The sequence below is a fragment of the Amaranthus tricolor genome, chromosome 9 (genome assembly GCF_026212465.1).
Source record: "Amaranthus tricolor cultivar Red isolate AtriRed21 chromosome 9, ASM2621246v1, whole genome shotgun sequence".
NCBI classification, from domain to species: Eukaryota; Viridiplantae; Streptophyta; class Magnoliopsida; order Caryophyllales; family Amaranthaceae; genus Amaranthus; species Amaranthus tricolor.
Window position 1 is genome coordinate 25,766,716 of NC_080055.1, and position 10,023 is coordinate 25,776,738.

General features: G+C 34.3%; 1 protein-coding gene across 2 annotated transcripts; it reads left to right on the plus strand.

Annotated features, from left to right (window-relative positions):
- Positions 1-733: 733 nt before the first annotated feature.
- On the plus strand, positions 734-9,969 carry LOC130823881 (probable 3-hydroxyisobutyrate dehydrogenase, mitochondrial). 2 transcript variants are annotated; one of them, XM_057688696.1, is made up of 10 exons: positions 737-1,029; positions 1,609-1,697; positions 1,828-1,942; positions 3,499-3,649; positions 4,056-4,138; positions 7,031-7,126; positions 7,971-8,113; positions 9,033-9,117; positions 9,299-9,378; positions 9,628-9,969. In XM_057688696.1, the coding sequence occupies exons 1-10, from the start codon at positions 898-900 to the stop codon at positions 9,725-9,727; spliced, it is 1,074 nt and encodes a 357-aa protein (XP_057544679.1). In that variant the 5' UTR covers positions 737-897; the 3' UTR covers positions 9,728-9,969. The 2 variants fall into 2 exon arrangements, with proteins under 2 accessions (XP_057544680.1, XP_057544679.1); XM_057688697.1 differs by lacking the exons at positions 1,609-1,697; positions 1,828-1,942 and having other exon boundaries at positions 734-1,029.
- The last annotated feature ends 54 nt before the right edge of the window (positions 9,970-10,023 follow it).

The following is a 10,023-nucleotide window of genomic DNA, read 5'->3' on the forward strand; positions in this document are numbered from 1 at the left end:
GAGAGTACTTTATTTCGCAAAAATTCTTAATCAATGATCGTGACTTATAAATCACCACAAAAAAACAAAAAAATAATAATAATAAAATAAATAAAATTAAAAAAGATAAATTAAATTAACAAAACTCTCCCCTATCAAATCTATAACGACCCGTTTGGTTAGTAGTATTAAATGGTGGTAATGGAAATGATATATATTGTAAAATTTCATCAAAAGCTCCATATTATTCCCATGGTAATAAAACTCTCCCAATGATAATGCATTGGAATGAATTTTATGAAGAATATGAGATGATTGAAGTTGGACAAACATGGTCGTTAAGGTAGCCAAAAGATTTTTTAACCAAAATTACACTAATTTTTAACAGATCGTCTTGTATGAGACGAGCCCATATGATTAACTTATTTCTTTAATTGATTACTTTAAGATCGTAAGTGATTGTTTTAAATTTATAAGTAATCACTCTAAGACTATAAAAAATAATTATTTTAAAATTGTAAGTGATCACTTTAACGATATAAGTAATCACTTTAAAATAAAAAGTATGTATTGGGTCAGCCTAATAAAAATAGTCTCATTGTAAGACCGTTTCATTTAAAAATTAGTGAATTTTTTATTCCAATATCACCGTTTATTACCACCTATCAAACGGACCGTAAAAATAATTTGTTAACGTGACAAATAACAGTTAGTTACGATCACTTCTCTTTTATTTCGTGTTTATCTTATGTCTACATCGAGACAGAGATAATACCCGCTCCCTCAGTATGAAAAAATACTCGAACTCTGACTCAGCCATTACGTCGTCTTTCTGCACTTTAACGACCCTCCTTTTTGATTCCATTTCTTGCGATAACGATCCCAAATCTTCGAAGAAGTTCAAAATTTGCGGTAGTTATGGGTAATTGGAGAATCAAATTGCTGAATTCTTATGCTAAATTGTCTAATTCTTCTGCTACAACTGTTTTCCAGCAATCGCGATTCCGAAGCTTTTCTTCCTTCAACACGCAAACGCAATCACGATTACAGGTAAAATGTTCGTGCTTTTTCTAAATTTTTGTGAATTTTTCATATAAATAATGCTTTAAAAACAATTCTTTTATTACTGCCATGTAATTAATAAGCAACAGATAAGATCATTTCAATTTTCAGAGCTCTGATGTAATCGTGCAATTGCAGCATTATAATATTTAATTTTAGATTAGTTGTAAAGAAAAATAATTTTTGGTTGCTGGTTGTAGAAGTATAATTTGTTTGAAAAAAATATAGAGAAAATGTAAAAAACATATTTTTGATTTTAAAACGGTGTCAGTGGAATCGGAAAACAAATATCTCCACCATTAATTGCAACTTTTTCAAACAATCATATTTTTTAAAGTATTGATTTAACCTTATTAAACCACTAAACTTAAATTGAGACCTGGAACACGCCCTAGTATGTTTAGAGTCAATAAATTTTAATCTTATTTCAAAACTGAAAAACATTTGGGCATTATTTTTGGGAAGTTTAATCTTTTGAATTATTATTTAAGATAAAAATTTAACATTTGTTGGTAGATTTGGAGACTGGAGTTGATTGTGATTGTTTTTGTGCTGTGCTTAACATAGAATGTGGGTTTCATTGGATTGGGAAATATGGGATCACGCATGGCTATGAATCTTCTCAACTCAGGATTTAGTGTCTCTGTCCATGACATGTAAGTGTCTCTACATTGACCAAGTTTCTATAGTTGGAAAAGTTTTTAATTCTTTTTTTGAAAAAAAAAGTTTTTAATTTTTGTTGAATGTATTGAGCCAAGTAACTTGTTTCCTGACTCTGTGCCTTAGAAATAGGGATGCACTAAAGCTATTTTTGGATAAGGGTGTTGCTATCAAGGAAACACCCAAAGACATAGCAGAAGCAAGTGATGTTGTCATTACAATGCTTCCTTCATCCTCTCATGTGAGAAACTTTGCTTTTTGGTCATTATTATTATTACTTTCTATGCTGTTATGGCCTTATGGGAGTAGATTTTCTTCATGCATCTTAAAAGTTCTACCCAATGATAATCACTCTATGATTGATGACTATAATGCACAACAGATTATGAACTTGTTGATTATGGCTTGACTACTTGGATCTAATAACCACATCCTGCGTATTTCTCTAGATAACATCTACGTTGATGCATTAAGTTGCCTTATATCAGCATTGTTTTTCTCAACCAAGAATAACAACTGAAATTGTTTCTGATTGGACTTCAAAATCGCAAGTATGAAGGAAGAGAACGAATCTGATTTATGTGCCATAGTTACCTGGATATGACTTTTCAATCCTAGTTCAATTAAGAATCAAGGAAGTCCCTGAGCAGATTACACCATATAATTGATGTAGACGCAGTTAGAAGTGAGAACATGTAATTGAATAATTATTCACAAATTCTTGATGGTCTCACCGGGAGACACGTCTCATACTTTGGTTTAATAGCCTAATAATTTTGTATGTTCATCAATCAATCATTCTAAGTCCCAAAATAGGCCTTTCTGTTGTAAACAGTTTCTCTATTGGTGTTTTTGTACTAGGCTTTATGGATGTCTGCATCAATCTATGCCAATGATTTCCAGTTTTATTTATTTCTTAGTTTATTAGGTTTTCTGAAATGAAGAGGTTCTGTTCTGATGATTTGTATTAGAAATTCTGGGTCCATTTGGAGATTATAAACATACTTAAAATCAGAAGGCTAAAACTGTTACCTAATTATCAGTTGCTATGAATACTTGAGGTCTTCTGGTCACGGATCACACATATACAATAGGTGAGACTTGTGAGCTTTGGAATCTTTCTATTTTTGGCCTTATGACCCTCTATTCTGCGCTTACTTTATCACTTTTGGTCTCAATCTTCTCCATTTATTCTTGCTCTATCGCTTTCTAACCAAACTATTCCTTTTCTTCCCTCATATTACCTGCTGTATGTAGGCGTTACAATTTTACTGATATTAGTGTCGTTGGTTTCTGTTCTGTAATGTGGGCTAACAAAAAAGAAACGAGGTAGTTTGTTAATTTGTTTGACACTTCTAGCTGAATTTCAGCATCTTTCTTGCAGCTCTGATGATGAAATAATGTCAATAAGGACTTGATGATTCTTTGCTTTTACCTCGGGCATAAATTGCTTATCGTTTTCCTCGTTTCACCTTATTTTGGTAATGGTCAAAGAACTTGTTTGATGATTGATTGGTTGATGGTGTGACTGTGAACGAATTAAAATTTTCTCCACTTCCAAATTAAAACGATAATTTTATCCTCACTATAGTTATAAATTTTCAAGTATCTTATATGTTTACTGTGTTACTTGTTGGAAATATTATAAATTATTCTTTTGTTATGTTTTCTATGAAGCAGTTTTATTTTTCTTTTGTCTCTTCCCTTAGTTTGCTGGAAGAATCATTTCAATGTGCAGATAAAGCTATAATGTCTATAAGATGGGAAACTTATCAGGTCATTATATGCATCATGCAGGTCTTGGATGCTTATATGGGGTCTAATGGTTTGCTTCATTGTCGCAGTTCTCTGCGACCATGGCTATTTATTGATTCCTCTACCATTGATCCACTAGTGTCAAGAAAACTCTCTCAGTCTGTTTCTGGTTGTGGCTTAAAGGAAAAGCTAGGTACTTAAAGTGAATTGGTAATTTTTTGTAGTTTTGTATTAGTTAGAGAATGTATCCAAGATTTTGACACTACTTTTAATTTAATATCAAGGTCTTGTTTTTTTTCTCTTCTTTTTTTTTTTTTTTTTTTTTTTTTTTTTTTTTTTTTTCTGTGTGTGTGTGTGACTGGGGGGGGGGGGGGGGGGGGGGGAGGGGGGGGGTGTTATACCTATGTGATGATTTTGAAACATTGACTACTGCAATATTATGTTATTGTGCATTGATTCAAAGAGTATAACCCCCCATGAAAATGATTTTGGGGTTACCCACTTACTAGATGCATTGAATATGTGATACGAGTTTGAATTTCCTTGCCTCTTAATTTCAGATGTTTTGCATGTCTCTTAATTTTGACAATTAAATGTAGATTGTCTGGAGAAGCCTGTGATGTTAGATGCACCTGTTTCCGGTGGTATACTTGCAGCAGAATCTGGATCCTTGACCTTTATGGTAATCATTGTAACTCATAACTGTTTTATTGGCTATTTATGATGTCTATTTTGTGTCTTGATCAAAGAGCCCTTTTTGGCCTTGTGATTTTGGCTTAAAAATTATATCCAATCTCAATTGAACTAAGGATTTATAGTTCTTTGGTTTCTGATTAAAATTGACTATAATGAAATGACTCATTAAATCGCGTGTGATCATAGAAATAAATCACGAAATTGCGATTGCGGATTTGCGGGTAACAGCTGTGATGTTGCGGACGCGACACCTTGTAATGTCACGAGCGTTTCGCAGACATCGAAATGTAAATTTCTAACTTTAGAAACATCCATTTTATCATAATAAATTAATTTTCTAGAACATATATTAAAACAAAGTTTACTATTGACCTTTTTGAACATAATACATATTTTAAAAAGTATTACAATGACCGATATGTTAGAATAACATATTAAGAACTTATAATAGTTACTCCATGTTTTAAAATCATAGGTTACATAATGGGGCTTGGCAGAACGATTGCAGCAAAATTTGTTATATAGTGACAATAATTTAACTAAAGAACATCCATGCTTGGACTTCATATTTATGTGAAATGCAAATGCTCTTTGCAATTAAGGGGTCAATCGTAAACAACCTCATTGTTATTACTAAGGTAAGTACCGTACATCAGACCCTCCAAAATCCTCCCTATGCCGGAGCCACTTATTGACATTGAGCAATTGGGGTGATTGAATTTTATTGGTTCCTTTCCAAAAATCATGGCTTTCTTTAGTGATATATCTTGTTATAGTTTCCTTGTGCTAGAGATTCTCGTATGTTACCTTGTTTCTTTATCTTGATAGCATATTAATCTGTATCACAATGGCTATCATAAATTTAAGGTCTCTCAATGTATCTTGGTCCTCAAGATACAATTCTTGAGGTTAGAATGGGTTATTGGAGTATGTAGAGAGCAACAAAATTAATAGAAAGGTGGAGGTGAAAGTGGGTGTTTTGATATAAAGTTTGAGAAAAATAATTAATGGAAAATGGAAAAATTAGGTCTTTTTGCAAGGGTTGAAGAGAGAAAAGAAGAAGATAGATTTTTTCTTGGTTTTGTGAAGAGGAGGGAGTGATTATTGGCACAATATACTTTGGATTATGTTGGTCTTAAGGAAGTACCATTGATGAACGATGTTGAAGTATGAAAAATATGTCATTGATGAATGATTATGAAGGATGATAAGGGTCTGCAACTACAAGAGGTTCTTCTTTAGGATAATAAATAAACTTCATTTAATGTTCAATGAAATTATAACTGTCAAACTAATATTTTTTGTTTGTTGGTTCTCTTTGACAAACAAACAAGTTTTTCTAAGTAGTTTTGACAAACTTTTTTGGTTTTATGTAGTTTTTGAAAACGTTTTGTTGTAGTTAGATCTACCACTCTCAGTTTTGGAGCGGAGACAGGGTTGGGAGAGGTCAAATTTGTGCAATTGAGTTTTCTCTGGAGAGGGGGTAGTATACTCGGATCGGGTGGGGCATATTGATATTAAGTGTTGGAGTTTTTGGTGTGACTTTGAGTGCACCAAGGGTGTCTGATGAGGTTGATGGTGTGTGGATGTGTGTATGTGTGTGTATGATGATGTGGGAGTCATTATGGACTTTCTGATGAGCCGCTCGACCCACCCTGTGGCATGCTCGACCGAGCCGGTTGGCTCAACAAGACCAGTGAGCATTCTGATCTACTGCTCGACTGAAATTCAAGCCGCTCGACCAAGGCTATTTCGCTCGACCGGTCGAGCGAAGGTCCAGAATGCACTCTGTTTTCTTGCGCGATAAGTTTTACGGAAATGTTTTAATGTGGGTCTTTGCCCAAATCATTTGTATACAGCCTCTATAAATAGGAGTATCATACACTCACTCCAATGTTGATTCAAACCGTAGCCAAACACACACCCATCTTCCTTTATCAAGTGTAATACTTCTTTGTAAGAGTTCTTGAGAACTCCATTGTTTCTTCACATAATCAAGCAACTAAGCAAGCCAACTACCACCAAGGACGTAGCCCACATTGGGGTAAACCTCGTAAATCTTGTGTCTTTGTTTTTGCTTTCTTTCTTATTGTTTCTCATTGCTTATTATTGAAGTGTTGTTTCATTGCATTGAACACCCTTGCCATTGGTCTTGGGTGTTTTCTAGGGATAAGGTTCAAAACTTTAGATCCTAGTGTGATTGTTTTTCATTAAGGATGAGGGCTATTCACAAAGGGATAGGGAAGTTGGTAATAATATTGAATTTTATTTGACCTTTTACATAATTTATAGAAAGATCAGTATATGTTGGTTTGTAATCGTTAAGTAGATAGTTAATGTTATAAAGAAGCTTTTGTTTATGAGGATTGTTAAAAGGTGGCTATGGTGTAAGCAAGTAAGGATTTAGGATGACTTTTTTGTCGTGATTTTATTTTCCAGTTAGGTGTAATTTTGTCATTTGGAGTATTAGGTAGTCGAGGGTAAAAAAATTTTTTTGACTAAGCTTTGTGGTGAATTTCATTTCCAAAGACATTTCTGTTCTATATACTGAAGTTCATCTCAAATTGGCAACATTAGTACAAGATTACATTACAACAAACATGCAGAATATACTAATATGAGGAAGCTTTATCTCAAATGCCAGAGGATTTTACTGATCCTTCTATATTTAAATTATTTTTCTGTTTGATTGTAACTTATTTTGGTACTGTCATCAATAGGTTAAATACCATACTGGATTTGTGAGACATATTTATTTTGGTCTGTGTGGTCAATATCTGATCTCTTATCTCGGATTTGTAATGGTGCTTCTTCCTTTGGGCTCGTGGCTGATAGGTGCTTTTGTCATATCTTGACTAGTTGAGAAAATTCCTTTCAGGTAGGAGGCCCTCAGGAAGCCTACCGGGCAGCTGAAGCATTGTTTCTTTCCATGGGAAAAGCATCTATTTATTGTGGTGGAGCAGGAAATGGCTCTGTAGGTTTTGGAATTTTTGAACTTCTGCCTCTGATTTATTGTTGAATGCCTCATATCTGGAGGAACCTCTTATGCAAGTCTTTCTTTGGAACCAGTTTTAAGATGAAACAAAATTTGTTCTGACATTCGGTAGTCAAGCATGTAATTTTTGCTCAGTTGGTCCTTGAACATTAATTTAAAAGTTTACCACTTTGAAATGATGTAGCATAGGAGTGGAAGCTTTATATTCAGAACATTTCAAATAATGAGGTAGTCAAGCTAGGGTTGTGTTGTGAGTCATGACCCATTTTTTTGAGTGGCTATGACTCGCCTCAAATCGGATGAATTTAAACCATGAAAAATATGGGAAGGTTGTATCATGTACTCTTACACCCCATGACTGAATGACATCAGCATATGCTGGTTTTTTGCTTCAAGATTTGGCTTGAGAAATGAATCTAATACGCAAAACAAACTAGTTCTTGAGATATAGATTTGTAAAGGTGGACTTTGTAATTATGTTATGTGTTTCCGCTTGCCCTCATAATCTCTCTGCCTGTATGTTGTCTTTAAATTTCAGTTATGCCTTGGTGGGGGGGGGGGGGGGGGGGGGGGGGGGGAAGAACTGAAAGATGTGTTCAATTTATGCGGAGATAATTTGAAGGTTCTTTTGAAGTTTTAAAAGTTGTTTCTGAAATATTAAGATTTTGACTCATGTTCCATGGTCTTATGTATGCGCCTTTTTAATAATATCTTCAAATTTTTGTATTTTTCTTCAGTTATTTATTTTAGCTGCGCATCTAGGATCCTTCCCAGAGTTCTTCTATCTATAACTAGTTGACTTTATTTTGGATGTGCAATGTAGGTTGCAAAGATATGCAACAATCTGGCGATGGCTATTAGCATGGCTGGGGTGTCAGAAGCCCTTGCCATTGGTCAATCTTTGGGAATTTCTGCTAGTACTCTGACTAGGATATTTAATTGTTCAAGTGCTCGTTGCTGGAGTAGGTATTTAGTGTTTCGTGATTTATGTAGTCTTTATTTTCTAATGAATGTGGATCTATCATGAATTCTTCTAGTGCTTACAGCTGGACTTGGTATCTCATATATTTTCTGATATGCAGCAACTTCCTTAAGCCTATTTCAGTGACAGTACCAAAGGAAGAGCAATAATATACCTCTTGTTTGTACGTTTTGTAAAATTAGGACCCTGACTCAGGAGTTTCCACCTTTTCTTAATGTGTAAAAATTACGTGTACGAATTTCACAATCAGAAATTGAAAACTTGATGAAAACTTCGTGGCATTTGAAGAAAAGATGAGGAGTCATTGTTATGTGTTAGTCACCAAGTGTGTGCGCGCGCGTGTGTGTACATACGTAGCCTTCTTTGTGATCTCTGGATGGGAGCTTAAAATGCACGAATCTTTTTTGAATAACTTGGATGGTTGTTGGGTGACAAAAAGGAATGAGCATGGTGAGATTCTGCCTATTCCATGATTTTGCAAAAAGAGACATCAAGAGTATCTAAGAGGCTCCTCTCTATAAATATACGAAGTGCTAATTATTTAGCTACGTCAATTGAGAACTTTTTCTCCTTTTTTTTCTTCTTTTTTTAACACTTTTCTGAAGATTTTTTTGTCTGTGGTAATCTCATGGACTTAGGGATCAAAATTCAAAAGCCCTTCTTTAGACCCTTTATGTATTGATGGTAAAAGGCTAGTGACTTAGCATCACTTATGTGAATGGTGTATAGACAGTTAAATTAACTTTAGAAGTAGATTATGGATGATATGTGCTTGATCTCACGAACTTATTTCAATTTTTTTTCCTTTTCAAACACGTGCAATAAAATGCGAGATTTTGAGTATAGTTATGATGAAATGGTGAAGTGGTTCACATATCTTGTGACTAACATGATATTTTACAGTGATAATTATAACCCTGTTCCAGGGGTGATGGATGGAGTTCCTTCATCAAGGGATTATCATGGCGGTTTTGCGTCTAAACTTATGGTAGGCCATTATATTAATCATTGTATTTTTACCTTCCCAATCCTTAAGTATCTATTCTTGTTCAGTTTTCATGAGCTTTGCAAATACAAATATAAGCTTGTGGACATATCTTTGGCAACTTGAACAAACTTTTTAACTACTAACATAGCTATAAAGCAACTGAAATTTGACAATTTTCTAGGCGAAGGACTTAGATCTTGCTGCTGCTTCGGCAAAGGAAGCCGCCGTCAAACATCCATTGACATGTAAAGTGCAAGAGATGTGAGTTCTGATATATAATTCTGTTTAGTATCGACTGATTGACTTTTGGTGGCCATCGCTCAGTCGGATTAAGCAGTTTCTTTTACTTTTATTTTCTACTTTTTTATCATTCTCTAGATACGGTTATTGTTTTTGGGGTACGAAGAAGTTAATTTCTATTGGGATGTGCCCGTTTATGATGTATTTCTCATTGAAACATTACTTAAAGTTGTAGTTTCTATCCGCTCATACGTTTCTTTTCTTTTCCAGATACCATGAACTGTGTAAAGAAGGCAATGAAGCAAAGGATTTCTCGTGCGTTTACCGCCTTTTTTATGGAGGAAAGGATGAATCTTTACATTGTGAATAATCGACAGCCGAAGGTTCTGTTATAAATAGCTTATGTACTTGGAATATTGTTTTATACTTAGCTTATGTACTTGAAGTGATGATAGCAGTTTACAATTGTTAGGCATGAACTTGCAATGATGATAACAGTTGCTATTCTAAATGGATTATGTGATTATGTGCACCTGCCAATAGTTAGGCATGAACTTGAAATGATGATAGCAGTATTGTAATGGTTATACGTAGCGAACATGTAAACTTGTTCAAGGCGACAACTCGAGAACGACAGAAATACTCACAAGTCACGAGTCAATGACA

Coding starts and splice junctions, on each gene's coding strand:
- LOC130823881 (XM_057688696.1), top strand. CDS start 898: ATGGGTAATTGGAGAATCAAATTGCTGAATTCTTATGCTAAATTGTCT. Junction 1,943..3,498: donor TGCTTCCTTCATCCTCTCAT/GTGAGAAACTTT, acceptor TGCATCATGCAG/GTCTTGGATGCTTATATGGG. Junction 4,139..7,030: donor CTGGATCCTTGACCTTTATG/GTAATCATTGTA, acceptor AATTCCTTTCAG/GTAGGAGGCCCTCAGGAAGC.